At 36.9% G+C, this 17,746-nt stretch overlaps 1 protein-coding gene across 4 annotated transcripts in view; it reads right to left on the bottom strand.

Annotated features, from left to right (window-relative positions):
* Positions 1-1,731: 1,731 nt before the first annotated feature.
* Positions 1,732-17,746, bottom strand: part of ATP8A1 (ATPase phospholipid transporting 8A1) — a 101,924-nt gene continuing 85,909 nt past the window's right edge. For 3 of the 4 annotated variants that reach the window (XM_042467494.1, XM_042467496.1, XM_042467495.1), the window contains 5 exons: positions 16,392-16,499; positions 10,321-10,409; positions 9,874-9,966; positions 7,888-7,979; positions 1,732-6,252 (listed from right to left, as the gene is read on the bottom strand). In XM_042467494.1, coding sequence (XP_042323428.1) covers positions 6,155-6,252; positions 7,888-7,979; positions 9,874-9,966; positions 10,321-10,409; positions 16,392-16,499 — 480 coding nt within the window. In that variant the 3' untranslated portion in view covers positions 1,732-6,154. The remainder of the gene's footprint in view (positions 6,253-7,887; positions 7,980-9,873; positions 9,967-10,320; positions 10,410-16,391; positions 16,500-17,746) is intronic. The other variant, XM_042467498.1, reaches the window with a different exon arrangement.

The following is a 17,746-nucleotide window of genomic DNA, read 5'->3' on the forward strand; positions in this document are numbered from 1 at the left end:
ACGCACACGATTCGATTGCACAAGCATATGAGTGGGCAGTAGCACCACTGACCCATTGCACACTCCATGGAGTGAAATGATAACAAACACTTCAGGTTACCAACAATGGGTTTCATAATATTAACAAACAATGGGTTTAATAACATTAATAAACTGGCTGGTCCAACAGGCAGCCATGGGTGGCAGGATTAAAATGTACAGGGGGTCACCATGATTGTCCTGAACCACTGTGTCATTGGGCACACTGATTGCTATATGGACAACAGGCGATTGCACAGGGCATCCACTGGGTGAGATGACAGAGTGTCCATATGCATGCAGAAAAAAATCTTGCAGTGAGACTTATAGCTGCAAATGCTCCATTTTGGCAGGACCTTCCTCACATTGGGAGGTGGAAGGTGCAGAGTCTCCATCGGTTGTCGGCCCTTTGTGGGAGGTGGTGGTGCTGTCAGTGGGTTCTCCCAGCAAATTGGGAAAACCTGGGGATAGGACGGCTTTCCCCCTCTGTCTGACCCTGGTCATAGTGATGAGTTACGTGCAGGAGGGAGACAGTATTCTAGAGGGTAAGAGTTCATCCAGGGCTAGAGATAATAGCCAAATGGTTATAGAGAGAACAAGGCAATTAGTGCAAGGACCCAAGAGTGGGAGGAGAAAACTTTACATACGCAGCAGAGGGGGGGGAAGCCCCATGGTCTTAGATATCTCTACACTCATGCAGAGAACATGGGATATAAACAAAATGAACTTTAACTCCTAGCACGGCAAATTAAATACTGTGTAATAGGCATCACTGAAACTTGGTGGGATGAGTCCCATGCTTGGAATGCAGTAATAGCAAGATACAGTTGGCCATCAGTACCTGCAGACTTGCCATCCATGGATTCAAGCATCTGTGGATGGCATCCCCACGTTGTCCTCAATGATGGTGTGTGCATGCAGCTGCACCTCCATTAGGGACAACCCCAGTTGACCTGTGGCAGCACGTGCACATGGACTCACCGCCATTAAGTTCCATTGTCCTCAGTCGTGGCATGGCCACATGCATACACTGCCATGAGACAACAAATAAATAAAATAAAATATAATAATAATAAATAATATTAATACATCCAAGGGTATTAAAAGAACTGGAAGAAGTAATCCCAGAGCCACTGGCAATAAGGTTTGAGAACTCCTGGAGAACAGGAAAAGTGCCAGCAGACTGGAGGAGGACAAACGTCCCCATCTTCAAAAAGGGGGAAAAAGAGGATCCCAACAATTATCGTCCCGTTAGTCTGACATCTATACCAGGAAAGATTCTGGAGCAGATCATTAGAGTCTGTGAACATTTAGAAGGAAATTCCATAATCACAAAAAGTCAACATGGGTTTCAGAGAAACAAGTCATACCAGACAAATCTGATCTCTTTTTTTGATAACATTACCAGCTTGGTAGATGCAAGAAATGCTGTGGATGTAGCATATATTAACTAAATTTATTACTCTCTTAGAGTGCGTTCACTTAAAAAAAAAAGCCATGTAGTGTTTTTCTTTAAAGAAAACGTTTTTGTAAAACTGTGTCTGATTTGGCAGCAACAGAATGCCACATATATTTCTAATCATAGCACAGTAACTACACAATAACAGATTAACAGATTAAAAAATAATTTCAATCTATGGGATTTTTTAATTTATATAATTTTAATTCAGCTCAAAATTCAACTAATGAGATGTATGTCTGAGAAACAGTATGTTTAAGGTGGAGACAAAATATCAAAAAGTTTGTTGTATTTAATGGCAAGGTTTTATTTTTTTAAACAATTAGACAAAACATTTAAAATTTGCAGTTCAGGACATGCACATTCACAAAATGCCAATGACATGTAACACTGCATCAAACTGAATATATTACTAAAATTTAATAACATTATAAAACAGTGCATTTAACATCCATTTAAAACTAAACCTGAGGAAAACTACCATAAACACTGAGTCAAAATCTCTCCATTCATGCAGCTTCACAATTTCCACAGCAGTTTCAGCAGTAATGGTTTAGTGGAGCTGGAAATCCTACTGTACTTTGAATGCAGTCTTGACTTTTATATAGTGCCTGCCTTTCATGGCAGCATGAATATCAAGTTGCAGTAGAAAAACAATATTAATGCATTATGGCTTCAATTGTTGAACAGGAAAAACACTGAAACATGATTTTACTTTTACACATTTGTGTCACAGTTTTGCAAATACAAAATATTGAATGGATGCAAAAGTATGTGTTGAAATAACCTGAAAAATACAAGATGCCCCCATGGTGTCATTTTTCACCATAATTCTACAGACTGAGTAACCCAGTTAGGTTACTGGATTTTGCACATATTTTGTAACACTAGCAACATATATATGATTTTCTGAAATTACACTCAATACTAATAAAATGAAGTGTTTAACTCAGTTGTTTACTCAACACTTACTTTTGCTTGTTAAATACATATATTGTGATGCATGTTTCAGCTGAAGGAAAAGGAAAAATGAGCTTTATAGAACATGCATGCATCAGTTCAGATTCATACTGTGACATATAAACTCATGCAGACAGATTGATAAAACTTACCAAAGCAACAACTGCTTTTGCATAATACATAAATCAGTAGAAAAAGAGGAGTGCTAAATACATGGTCCAATTATCTAGCAAGTAATTTAACAATAATTAAATGATGAAAAAAGGATGTCTTCCCATGTGAGACTGTATTACATTTCTTTAAATATTTCATCTATTTTTATACAACTAGAAAGTTGTTCAACTATAAATTTGTCAAAAATTGTTTGCAAAAATAAATCTAACACTAAGAAAAACAAGTCCACTTATGGCTTCTCAAAGTATTTCCAATTATGTGATATTGTGGTTAGGTACTACATTCTCACAAGTAATTAAAAACAATATAGGTGTAGAAGTTCTCTCAACTGAATGGCACCATTTTCATTCAACTGTTGAAATAACTGTTAAGAATAATTTGAAATACTTTCACAATACACTTACTACATACAAACAATACAGCTTCCTTTATGGATTTACTCGAGAAATGTAAAAGTTCAGAATGTCCTAACAAGAACAGTATAGTTAGTGACTATAAACTGAGTAAAATATTTTTATTAAAATATATGTCTACCCAATTCATGACCGCAAATATATTAAATTGCAGTATATATTTCTATGTTGTCATGTAACAACCACTTATGAAATGTAATTTGCACATAACAAATTTATGTTTAGCCTGACTTTTCGTCAAACAAATTTAGTTGACATGGGCATATTTCTTAAGGAACTCAAAGTCTTAAGTAGTATTGTAATAATCAGATTTTTAAAAAATAAAGACAGTACAAATACACTGTCACCGCTATATTTTTATAGAGAACATATTTCCTAATATTGGCTGCTATTAGACAAATTTATATATAGTCTGTGAAAATGTAGATGTGGAATACCTTACAAAGAAAAAAATAATAAAATATGTAACATAATCATTCATTTTTAAAAAATCTGCTGAATAAGGAAATGTGTTAAGAGTGGCCTACTTTTCGGCAGCAAGGAGAGAGTGAAAACAAATGTCCATTATGTGCCATTTCTGGTAACTATGGTAAATATTATGTCTTCACTGTGATCTAGCAAGGGCGATCTGTATGAGGAAACAGAATTCTCTGTGTGCTGAAATATGTTTCTGCATGCAGATTATTCTCCAAGGTTATTTCCATGCGAACAAGTGTTTCATGCTGTGGGGAAAATAGTAGGCGTACACACCAGCATCCCGTACCCAAAATGTACATGGTGCTCATCAACTCTGACTCAGATTTGGGAACTGACTTGAGGACATCCTTTTTCCTCATTAGAGATTAGCAGTTCTGCCAGAGGTCATAAGAGGTGGCATTAAGGCTGAGAGTAGAGGCAGCATTAAGGTCAGGAGTAAAGAACAGGGTATGTGAAGAGCTCATAGCTTCTGCTGAATTAGTGACTGACTTGGCTAATTTATTCTAAAATGAAACATGCACTGCTTAAAACTGTATTATAAATATGCTAAAATACTATAATTTTTAATTGTTGATTTGGGAAATCGTTTGATGTGAATCTGTCCTTTTGACAAAATAAATTAAGTCCACATTTTAGGAAGGGTGTGCCATGATTATTTTTGTGCTTCAGATGAAGTGATCTGTCTCTCCTTGTTGAGTCATTTGTTAGCTATGCTGAATGTATCTCTCCTGAAGGCAATTTCTGGCCACAAAATGAAAAACAGGGCTGTTTTCTTCAATTATTATTATTATTGGGGGGAAAAGTGTTCTTGTTACTATGGAGGAGTTCTGCTCTTTCAGTATTAATAGTTGGCATTACTTTTAAAAAAAGGATCTCAGTGGAAACAGCTACACACAAACTTTGCTTTTATCAGAATATCTATACTTGTTTTTAGATAGGTAGGACAGTTGTACACTCAAGTCAGAAGTGTAACCTATTATATAAAATATGTTTTAAAAATAAATAAATTGAAATGGCTTTTAAAACTCATAGCAGAGTAAAAATAATTTGTAGTACACTGGGCTCTGTCTCTGATCTTTACAAACTGAAAATATTAAAAGTAGTTAGATATTTCTGGTTGCAAGGAGAGATCTCTTACATTTTTTTGTTTAACTGATATACATGGACATTTATATTTAAGAAGAAGAAAGAAAAAGAACTGACTGAAATTCTCAAACATCACGGTGTACATTAATTTAAATCCAACTGAACTGTACTCACCAAATATATTTGAAATGAAGAAAAAGTGTTACATAATACAAACTGATAATCTAGTGTAATACCAAGTTGATAACAAAAATTGCAGAAGGAATTACTTTGTGCCTCAAATACTCTCATGACTATAAATAAACCCCACAGTTTCCAAATTCACTTCCTCCCTAATCCATTAAAGACAATCTGTGCATGGAATAATATTTTTGTGTGTGGTACATAATTCTGGTTTCAATTTTAAATCTGGAACAAGAAGTTGAACAATAGGGAAAGAAGCCCATAAGGGATGCATGCACTGTGCTCTTGCACTATGCGTGGACAGTCAAAGATATGGTTGGCTCCTTCATCTCTACCAATTTTTATACTTGTTTGGAGGGAAAGAAAACTGAATGAAGGCACCACTCTTTACTCACCACCAACCACTAATCAGTTGCATTAGAAATTACAGTGCTGATCAGACGTTTTTGGATACGGTGGCAGGGGAACATCTTTACATACAGGTTATTTCTTAGTACAAGTACTATAATTCTTAGGTCTAAGGAATAGGTATAAGGCAATCCAGTATTTCTCTGTAAGTCAGTCAAGTCCCACATACATGCCCCTTACATAGAAAATGGCTGCTGTGTTGAATTTATACATTTCTGTTAAATGAACATAAATGATAAAAGAAAAGGATAGTATAAGGCCAAAGCTGAAAGTGAGCACAAATGTGAAAAGAAATGCAACAAAAAGCAATCTGTATCAAGTTCACATTATTGTGGAACTATTCAAGTACAGAGTTTCCAGCATGCAATCCTACTATTATACTTGACATTGCCATCACCACCCTTTAAAATTTATCTGCAAATTATTACTAAATGAGAAATGTGGAACTTCTTTGGCAAACATCTTCGGCTAATTAGACACAATTCCGTATAAATGCCTTGTTTTGAAATCTTAACTCCCCAGATGAATACATATCCTTTAAAAATGTTATTTAGCACTTGTTGAAACCAAAGGCTCATTACTTTAAACAATTTGCTATTTGTAAACCTTTGCAAAGGCTGTGGTTGTCAATGTATGCTATGTTGTGCAATCTGGTTCTTTGTTATGTTCCCAGTATACATATAGGAACACTTGTTCAGCTTTGCTGTAAATAGTCAGTCTTTAAAGACTAAAGCTAATTTTCAATGTCTGTTTACAAAATCCAAGTAACACTTGCTGAAAAATTTAGAGATGGTGTATTACAGTATAGTTGTACAGTGCTTATGCCTACTCAATGTGTTAACTGAAATTTTGGGGAATAAGAGCAACAACATACATCTTCCTCTAATTTCTGTTACTGGACCTTGTTAGCAGACCCAGAAAATGTATATTAGTTTGCCTTACTATGGCAAATATAAGAGCTCTGTGACACTGTTCTTCACCACTCATCGGGTCTCTGCTTTGTGGTATCATAGGCCCTTATCACTTCAGACTGCGAAACAATGCCATTTTCATCTTGTGAAAAAGCATAACCATCTGGAAAGAGAAAGGCAAATTACATGAGAAACAAGTGCAATTCTAGTTCTACACATTTTTTCTTTGAAAACAATTACTAAATTTAAAAAATTGATAAATATTTTGCTAAGTAGCTCTAATATTTTAGAAAGAACCACGAAGGAAAGTAAAATAAGTAATAAACATTAGGTGTTCAGGCCATTCACGAAAACCCTATCACTGCCTTGAGTCTTGATATTGGGAGAAAGGCGGGATATAAGAAAATAAAGTAATAATAATAATAATTTAATTTATTTATATATTTAAATTGATTAACTTGTCATATCTAATGTAATCTCTATAAGTAAAACAATATATTGAAATTTTGCTTACATACTATGAATGTGGCAAAACAATGAAATAATACCATATGCTCTTTCTTCTTAAGTGAAACTACTAGAAGGAATAAAAATTCCATGACACTTTACCCAGAGTTGGACCATAAATAGAGTAATGGTCATGCAACAGGATTTTCCTCCTCTCTCATCCCCACTGCAGCCCCCTATGCCCTCCATTTGCTCTTAATAGTAAACGCTCCACTGGAATGTTGGGAACTCCAATAGTAAGGTGGAATTGGGAGAATGGGGCAGCTTGTGCTAGATGTTCTTCTGTCCATGCAGAACACCTTTGGATTCAACTCAGTTATGTTACCTCCTAAAACTGGTTTCCTTCATTTTCATTTTTAATTTAATACAGTTATTGTATGTATTTGTATTATATCCCATTTTCCCATTCTGAGATCTTCAAAAAATCTCAGTCCAAAATCAATAAAATCTAATGATAAAGTTAAAAGAAAAAGAATATTCATGGTTCACTTGGCCATGGGCCTAGACAGATAGGCAGGACACCATGGGCCCTACCTGTGATTCTAACCTGGTTCAGAATCTGGGCCAGTGTGGCGATAGGCATCATTGTGCACATGCCCAACTACCAGTGCTCTGTGAATCTGCCACTGCTATGCATCTCCTACCTGCCGCTACCATTGCATGCACTCTGAAAGACCCCCACCATGGTCTGTAAGGGTGGAAACTGGGCCCCTGGCCAGGCACCCATTTCTAATGTCAATGACTGTGGCAGGGGCCTTTTGAGCAGATGTGATGGTGGTGGCAGGTAAAGGGTGCGTGGGTCTGTGTACTTTACCGGCTACACAAGAAAGTCCACCACAAAGAGCTGGTCCTTTTCAACCACATTAAGAGTCCTTTGGGCTGAGGTCCGTCTGTGACTGTGGGATTGATGCACAGACTGGCCAATCCTAGCCCTGGGCTAATGGTCTCAGTCAATCGTATAGGATGACACCAGGCCACGGTGAAAATGGGTCTTTTAGCCTGTGCATTCACCCCCTAGGGCAATGCAATAACATGTAATTAAGCCAGACCAAATAAAAGACATATAACATATAAAAAGAAAACCAAACTCATATTCAAAGCTCAAATTCTCAAGAATGGTAATTTTTGCTGCCTACCCCTTATCCTGTTTAGTCAGGAGAAAGTTGAGGGTTGTATGGAAAAATATTGAAGATGCCATAGGGCAGCTTGGGAAGAACTTTTCTATTTGTGCAAGGACAAGTCTGGATCCAATCTAATGAGTCTGCTGTTTTTTTAATTCAAAAATACTTACGCAACAAATTTTGCTGTAGAGATTCAGAGCGGTACAAGTTGACATGGTTCTTCTTAAAGACACTTTTCAGTAGCTGTGCTCTTTCAGTTAAGCTAAAAAGAAAAGTTTAAATTGAACAAATACATTAATATCTGAAATAGTATTCAGTATGGTTTCAGTATGAAATAGTATTCTGTATCAGCTATTAAGCAGAATCTAGCAAGTAAATTTACTGGCAAATATAATTATTCATACTAGCTGTGCAAATTTCTACTTATGAGAAACGCGAGAGAATATATAGAATCACATGCTAATAACAACTGCTCTTAAATGAGTTCATTTCATAATTCTGATATGTCATAATTAAGCAAGAACAGAGCAATTTTTCAAAATATTACAATTTGAAATATCTAATGCCATGTTTCCCTTCAGATTGTAACATAAAACAATGTTGTGCATTTAGTTTTGAATTTAGCCTGACACACAAAACAGCTTTTTCATATCTATTTATACAGCTTCTACACTGGGTATCCTTCCATTTTTTGCTGAGGCTACAATGCCAAAAATACTGTATGTATAGTATTGAAGATTCTAACTGCATGGTTTTTAATCTCTATGGGTCATATCCAGTTTTGCTTGCTCTGCTGACAGTATCTAGCAGAGGAAAAAGGAGACATGTAAAAGAATAACTCTAGACATATGAGGAACTGTGGTGGTGGGGATGATGGTTAATCAAATGATCAAGAGTACTTAATAACAGCATATCACCAGCATCCTATCAACCTGAACAAGATATTAATTGAATAATTGCTCTCTTAATTGGGCAAGTGAAATTCATGGGAGGCTTATCACAACTTGGCAAAGGCAGATTTTAAAAACTGGATTTTAGTTAATTTATTTCATTGTCTATTGTTTACAGTCCAAGGGAAATATCTGAAAAATCTATCAGTCAATTGGTACAGATGAGACATATTTCAGAATCATATTTTGAAAACAGTAGAGTAGAGATAGTGACGCTGCTTGGTGCTTACTATTTGCCCCATCTCAAGCAGCTTAATTTGAAAATAAACCCCACTGATTACAGTGATTTCAAATTCCACACTGGCAAATTTCCTCTTAAAACACTTGGAGTGATGCCCTACTCTGATCTGGGCACTGTATCCAAGATTTCTAAAGACAGTAGTACCTAAAATTTTACATGGATGTCCACCGTACATCTGATATGATACATTGCTATTTTGAACAAAAAGTAATGTGAGTATCTATTCCAGGTGTGTTTAAAATCAGGGCAAAAATTCTCTTCCTTAATTGCTGTGCCACTATGAATTTATACATATTACAGGCAAAAGATATACATGTCTAACTAAATAACTGGAAGAGATGGTCACTTTATATGGGCCAGTTTTTCATATAAGGTGAAATGCCACTGTTTAGTGAAATTTCTATTGGAGAACAGGCTAAGTACTAGACATTCAGATTTCTATGGCATTCCTTACCATTTCATTCACTTGGGAGGAATAATATTTGATCACAGTGAATGTAGCTCCTAGCTATTTATCTGGAAAACACATTTCTACCAGTATATTACCATAATCTGCTTTTGGTGGCTCCTTCATTTTCAAAAATGCTTTCCTCAATACAATAAAAGGAACAGTTGCCGTTTGAAAACCCAAACCACAAGTATCCCTAGACATACAACATTTGTTGTATACAGATCTTGTTAGTTCTTTAAATGCTTGCCATTCTAAATAAAATTACCTTATCAGAACAAGGCTTTAAAATTTGGGACTAAAAGACTAACTTCATCCACATTGCCAATATGTTATTCAGCTTCGGAGCACAATTAATTCAGAGGAAAAGATTCTCGCAAATAACTCTGACCTTTAGTACCAAAATTAAAGCACTGAAGACTGGATGATTTGACAGTTCCTAATTACATTCAAAAGTTGTTCTTGCTAAATGAGTGTATGATGGAGTTCTCCTGGCAGGAAATATTTACAATGGTACCTTTTCCCATGAACAACATCTCCTGGATCTTGTGACTGTGCTTCCAACTCTTGGACTTCATCAACCAGTGTCTTAAATGCTGCTCTCTTCACTCTGCAATAATAATAAAAATGCTCTTGGATAAGTAATTCCAAAGGTCTATGTTCTTAAATTTCTAAGACACTAAACCAGCAATCTTCAGTGGTTCTCACACAGTCTGAACTGTAAAATGTTTTAGGGAACTAGGGAAGTGTGAAACAGATTCTGCAAATAGACATTTAGTTCATAACTAATTGTGCACTTTAACTAATAAATGAAACATCCCTCTTTTGCTTTAACATTTTATATTAATCACAGATCAAATTGATATATATATATATATATATATATATATATATATATATATATTAGTAACTACAAATCCAGGACATTATTTAGTAAACTATAATGCCTATAACTTATACTTACACTTTATATGCTACATCGAATATCAAGGCTGTCAAAGGAATACTTAATAATCCCATCCAGAAGACACCAGAGCTGAACAACATAGCTGCCTATATGGATTTAAACAAAAGTATTATTCATTAAAGAAATTGAAACATTTAAGATGAAGCTAAGTAATATGGATGAAATGTGGTGATACACAGATTCACTTCCTGGGAAAGGATTTGGGAAGAACAATAAAAATGTTGGTGGAGGTATATAAGTTCATCTCCATCAGGGATGCAGAAGGATGCACTGCTGGTAATAGTTTTTCCTGGACAAAATCTACCTGTCTGTTTTCTCTAAAGAGATGAGGAAAAAGCTATCAGTTGATAGTTTACTCTCCATTTAGGCATCATAATTCATTCTTGTTTTCTACAAGGTAAGAGATAAGTGGGGGTGACATAACCTTTAAGGATACATATCATGTTCCCATTTCAAGGTAAAGGCTTACATAAACCCCTTTCCAAGAAGTTTCAAATAACTAAGTGGTCTTAGGGTGAAACTACACATGACCAAATCTCATAACTCTATTACCTTCAAAGGAGAAAAGGCAAACAAATGAGGTACCTATGCTTTTCTATGTAGTTTCATTGTTGAACATGTGTACCAACATTTAGATTTCTGGGTGACATGGAAATACTTGTAATGATTTTCAAAATTTTTAAAAAATGAATTAATTTCAGATAATTAATATGCATTGTTTAATCTCAAATTCTATGCACAAGTACCACTGGAACCAAGTTTTTTGAATAAAGCACACTACTTTTAAAAACATCAACTAAATGGCAACACTGTTCAATACATCAAAAGCCATTAGCTTGGACTTTAAGATTTTCTACGTGACAAGGGTTTCCTGATCAATTTCCTGCTAATCCTGTCCAACTGTAATCTGTGTCTAATAAGTACCATAACAGAGAGATGCTGAATCCTCTGGGCATTTTGCAAGGCTGAGGAGAGTGAATTGTTCCCACTTCATGCACGAGTAGATGTATTTCCCATGCATTGTGGAACTTTTGGATCTAAACCAATGTTCATTTATAAATTTAAAGCTCACCTTGGCATTAAGGTTCAGGGCAAACAACAATTTAATCATTCTACTCAAGCGTAAGCTCTATCAAATACAAAGAGTATATTAATATAAAGAGTAGCTTTTGATTCTCTGGATCGGTGCAAGCTTCTTTTTGGCACAAGTACCAAAAAGGTACTTGTATGAGAGAAAGCCAAGCTTGTTTGGACTCATTATTGTCCTCATGCAAACAGGGAAACATGTATCATTAGGGTCATAATATTTTTAAAAAGCACGCAGGTTATATAGTTATAAATCCTAAAATCAGAATAATTGTTTAATAACATCACATCTTTGAAAGAGAAAACCTAAAAAGTCTTACAAAAAGAACATGTGGTAAACTTTTTGTAATAAACGATAAACATAAACATGTTTGAGTCCTGAACAAAAAATAAAAGCAAACATGGTATGATTTTTCCTTTAAAAATTATTCTTAAGGACTTTCTAATGTTGAAGAAATAGAGTAATGAGCTCTCCTTATGTAAACCACTCTTTATTAAATGTTCCTTAGTGAAACAGCAGAAGTGATAATGTAGGTCTTAGGATGTTAATTCTGACCATTGTAATGCTAACTATGAATGAAGGAACAACTGGCAGTCTACTATTCAGTCAATCCAGCCTTTGGCTTTACAAATGAGCAACATGAATTGAGGGAAAGAAAGTTTTTCTGCATCATATTTGAAAGCCTGTCAGATTTTTTTTTATTTTGCAGAGTTAATCCAAAACTAAAAGATTTAAAGCCAAAGCCGGCATTCACATTAAAGACAGAAGGCCTCTTTGTATAATTGGTTGAAGAGGGAGAAAAATAAAATCCTACAGAGGTATTTCCTTCCTTTCTGTGCAAGAAAGCTCCCTCATTGCTCAGTAGAACCATTTTTGTCTCTAAATTTTCACATCTTTCTGCACATTGGCATGTCAGCTGGGAAATGGCAAACTGATCCATTTTAAACAATAGTGTTAACAGGAGCAGCCTGTACTGGCAATGGAGTTTATCCACCTCTGCGATTTAAAAATTTATCCCAATGCATAAAATATATGGTTTATGCCAAGTTTCCTTTCCCTGTCCCCATTTGGCCTGGGGAAACCAAACGGAATCCGCTGCACAAGTTGTTTCGAGAAATATATAACCAGAACTGCAAAATATAAATTACTATTAATTGGTGTTAACTGATCACAGAAAAAGAAATAAAAGACGTCTTTATATATTTTAGAACTTGCTAAAAATGTAACACCGTCAAGCCAAAATGCACGCCTCCCCTCTACCAGCTTGTGAAGAAAAAGGCTGGTTAGAAGTAGAAGTATGTACCTATTCAATGAAAGAACTCATCAAAAATGCTGAAAAGGCATATTTAATTAATTACATATAAGTAAAGTATATCTAAATATTCTTTAAGACAATTTTGAAAATGTAAAAGGTACAATTGAAACATTTTTTAAGCAGAAGAGTGTAATTTAAAATTAGCTAAAATACACAGTAGGAAAGCTGTTCCAGAGTTTATCTAAGTAACTGTATATCTTTACTATTTCAGCTGTTGCAATACTGGTATATTAATAATTCTTTTTTTATTTTTGTGTTTGTTTTTTCTTCTCTATGGCAAAAACAGAGGACAGAGAAAAGGCAGAATTACTCAACACTTTCTTTGCCTCCGTCTTCTCAGAAAAGGCAAAGGGTGCTCAACCTGAGGATAATGGAGCAGAGGACAGAATAGGGGAATTCCAGCACAAAATAAGTAAAGAGATAGTACAGGAATATCTGTTTAACCTAAATGAATTTAAGTCTCCAGGACCAGATGAGCTACATCCAAGGATATTAAAAGAACTGGCAAATGTAATATCGGAGCCATTGGCAATCATCTTTGAAAACTCCTGGAGAACAGGAGAAGTGCCAGCAGACTGGAGGAGGGCAAACGTTGTCCCCATCTTCAAAAAGGGGAAAAAAGAGGATCCCAACAATTATCGTCCAGTTAGTCTGACATCAATACTAGGAAAGATTCTGGAGCAGATCATTAAACAGAGAATCTGTGAACATCTAGAAGCCAATGCCATAACATGGGTTTCAGAGAAACAAGTCATGCCAGACAAATCTGATCTCTTTCTTTGATAAAATTACCAGCTTGGTAGATGAAGGGAATGCTGTGGATATAGTATATCTTGATTTCAGTAAGGCCTTTGACAAAGTTCCCCATGACATTCTTGCAAACAAGCTTGTAAAATGTGGGCTAGACAAGGCAACTGTTAAGTGGATTTGTAACTGGTTGACCGGACGAACCCAAAGGGTGCTCAACAATGGCACCTTTTCATCCTGGAGAGAAGTGACCAGTGGGGTCCCACAGGGCTCTGTCCTGGGCCCAGTACTGTTCAACATCTTTATCAATGACTTGGAGGAAAAAATTGGGGGAATACTTATCAAATTTGCAGATGACACCAAATTAGGAGGAATTGCTAATACTCCAGAGGACAGGATCAACATTCAAAATGACCTGAATAGACTAGAAAGCTGGGCCACAGCAAACAGAATGAACTTCAACAGGGAGAAATGTAAGGTACTGCACTTAGGGCGAAAAAATGAAATGCACAGATATAGGATGGGGGACACCTGGCTAAAGGAGACAACATGTGAAAGGGATCTGGGAGTCCAAGTAGACCACAAGTTGAACATGAGTCAACAGTGCGATGCGGCAGCTAACAAGGCCAATGCGATTTTAGGCTGCATCAATAGAAGTATAGTGTCTAGATCAAGGGAAGTAATAGTGCCACTCTATTCTGCTCTGGTCAGGCCCCACCTGGAATATTGTGTCCAGTTCTGGGCGCCACAATTCAAAAAGGACATTGAGAAACTGGAGCGTGTCCAAAGGAGGGCGACTAAAATGGTGAAAGGTCTGGAAACCATGCCCTATGAGGAACGACTTAGGGAGCTGGGGATGTTTAGCCTGGAGAAAAGAAGGTTAAGAGGTGATATGATAGCCCTGTTCAAATATTTGAAGGGATGTCATATTGAGGAGGGAGCAAGCTTGTTTTCTGCTGCTCCAGAGACTAGGACCCGGAACAATGGATGCAAACTGCAGGAAAAGAGATTCCACCTCAATATTAGGAGGAACTTCCTGACAGTAAGGGCTGTTCGACAGTGGAACAAACTCCCTCGGAGTGTAGTGGAGTCTCCTTCCTTGGAGGTCTTCAAGCAGAGGCTGGATGGCCATCTGTCGGGGATGCTTTGATTGTGATTTCCTGCATGGCGGGGGGTTGGACTGGATGGCCCCTGTGGTCTCTTCCAACTCTATGATTCTATGATTCTATGAATTCACTTTGTTTAGGAATGGTATGTGTTTTATTATGCATATTATAAACATGCATATGTGCATTATGTGTGCTTACCCTCTTAGGCTTTTCCTCCAATTTTCATTTGTATTCAAATGAAAGCACAGAGAGGAATTAACTGGATCGTGGCTGCCCTGCATTTACATTAATATAATTAACACAGGCAGTTTCAGGCATTTGTACCAAGATCTGCAGCTCTCCATATGCCAGGGCACTACATACCATGGTACCTATGGAACATCTGTGCAAACAGTACCTTTGAAAACATGGAGGCCAGGGCCAGTAGATACAAGTTTAGTGCCACCCTTCCACATGTTTTTGTTGTTGTTGCTGTTGTGTGCCTTAAAGTCATTTCTGACTTACAGCAACCTTAAGGCGATCCTATAATGGGGTTTTCTTGGCAAGGATGGGGTTTGCCAATTGACATCCTGAGAGAGTGTGATTTGTACACTCTATTGGTTTACATGGCTGAGGATACTGGTAGAAACGGTGATGGAAAAAATGGCTTTGCATAGTTACAAAGGAGACTGTGGGAACCACACATGCATCCTTCAGTATTTTAACATGCCGAACCAGAGATTTCTGAACTCCTTCTAAGGGTAGCTAGTAAGATTTTGAAATAGATTTTCCCAACAGGGTCACTGGAATCAATATCAGGAAGGAAAAGCAAGCATAAAGGAAACAAAATTTAAAAATATGTCAAGAGAGTGATTGAGAATTTAATTTTAAAAACAGGCAATGGAATGATCTGAAAGGCAGGATACAACCGCCCCTTTGGGGCGGTCTGCACCCACCCCTTTCCCCGACGGATTGGGGCCTCAGCTGCCACAGCGGCAGCCCCCAAAGGCCCTGATCTGCTGCTTTTCCTGACCTTGGGGAAGCGGCAAAATGCTGTTTCCCCACAGCCTGGAAAGGGGTGTCCTTGGGGCTTCATGCCCCAAGGACACCCTGACAGCAGTGGGGAAAGGGAGAAAGGGGCCACTCGGCTCCTTTCTTTCTGTATCACTGGTGTGGCTGTTTAAAGGCCACACCAGCAATATGCACGGTGGAAGGAGCTCCAAAACAGAGCTCCTTCTGGCGCCGCTGAAAGGGCGCCACAAGCGCCCTGCAGTGGCGCCAAGACATAACAGCCGCACTGCGCCGTTTAGACACGGTGCGGCTGTTACGTCAAAATGGCGGCGACCATGTAGACAGGGCACTGCCATTTTGACGTCCTGGTGACGTACTAGCGTTGCAGGGCATATATAAGCAACGTCCCGAGGCAACCCTAGTACGTCGTCAGGATGTACTTGAAGGCCCATCTGGAAAAGGCCAAATAATACTATTAGACTATTAGAATAAAAGGAGTGAGAAGAATGCATAACCTAGGCATGGATGAGTCCTTTGCTGTATATCTCATTGCTGCAATCACCTTCCTTTTTTAAAATGCATGGTGTCCTCAATATACTTTTGATTTTTACATTATTTTCTCTTTCTTTCTTTCTCTTTGTTTTAATGGGTTCAAATGACATGCAGCCATCTCTTTCCTATATTTTTCTATTAGCTTGCTGATAACAAGTAACATTTTGATCAGCTGTAAAGCAGCAACCACAGCTTAATCTGGTTTCAAACAAAAAGGAAAATATAATTTTGCACACAGGTTTGGAAATTAATTAAAAGATAAACATACCTCTCCTGACATATCAGGTGCCATAGGAATGAGAGGCCACAAAGAAGAGTAGATTCCAAAAAATACCACCCATAGTGCAATGCTGCCCCATATGGCTACATGGCTAAACTGGAAAAAGAAAGAATATAAAATACAAATTCAGTTATTTCATGAATGTCTGCTAAATAGTCATACTTATTAGGATACACCCTTGTTTAATTTAGGGTCTTTAAAACAACAGATTTTAGTTAGCTGCTATTTGGCTTCTTTGAAATCAATGAGAAATGTTTCCCTGATTGACGTTTACATTTAATTGATTTCAATGGGAACTAAGCAAAAATAACATAACTTGCAGCCAACCATTTTATGTTTACCACATGAACAGACATTTTAAAGAAAAAGTAGCATCGATGTAGCTACAGTCATATTGAACTCTATGTTCAATTCTACTGAAGGAATAGTGGTGTGAAATATTGAATATTTTTTAAATGGGTATTCTAAAGCAACTGAAACTACAACATATGAAAGACTATGATTGATTTATTTTATTTTTTATGGAACGCAGGCATTCCTCAATTAAGAAAGCCTCTGAAAGTGAGGCTTCTTTTTACAGAGGCTTCTTTTAACATCTGCCCAGACCTCTTTTTTCCTCCTTGTCTCTGGCTATCTAGAAGGTTTTTTAAAGCAGCATTGGCATTGGAAACATGGTGGATGCAAGGACGGGAGAAAAAAATTTCAGGTTGCACTAGCATGTCTGGTATTCTACTCTAACAAATCCTATTGTAGCTCTTAAAACAGGTAAGATAAACAGCAGCTGCCCCCAAGATGCTTTACTGAACATGCATGAACAGCAAAACAGAGTGAAAGGGGGGCCATCAGATAAGCCTGCCTCATAAACTACCTAGAGCATTCTAAAAACATAGTTCCATATGTTTGGCCACCAAAACGGAGATCATAAGAAAATGAGGCTGATGGAAGAGGAAGTAATCCTTCGAGGTATTTTAGAGGAAGCCTTCAAGTGGTCTCTAGAAGTTTCAAAATGTTTTTGTTTACTTATGCAGGGCTTACCTGACCTGGGTGTTTCATTTCATATAATATATATTGTTTGTTTTGAATAAAAGATTCTGACTATGGTATCAGGTTTATTGCACATAGTGCACTGTATTTACATTTTATATATAGCTGTGTGATACTGCTTTTTATTATGTTACTAGTATTTTGAAACGGCCCTTGGGCTACTCAATAAATTGTATTGATTGATTGATTGATTGACTATGGTATCAAATTTTCTGTTAAAGAAATAATACATCTGCTTTGTTAAGTACCCAGCTTGTTGGGGGCAATTAGCTTACTCATTGTAAACCACTTAGAGACTG

This window comes from Sceloporus undulatus, chromosome 5 (genome assembly GCF_019175285.1).
Source record: "Sceloporus undulatus isolate JIND9_A2432 ecotype Alabama chromosome 5, SceUnd_v1.1, whole genome shotgun sequence".
Lineage (NCBI taxonomy): Eukaryota > Metazoa > Chordata > Lepidosauria > Squamata > Phrynosomatidae > Sceloporus > Sceloporus undulatus.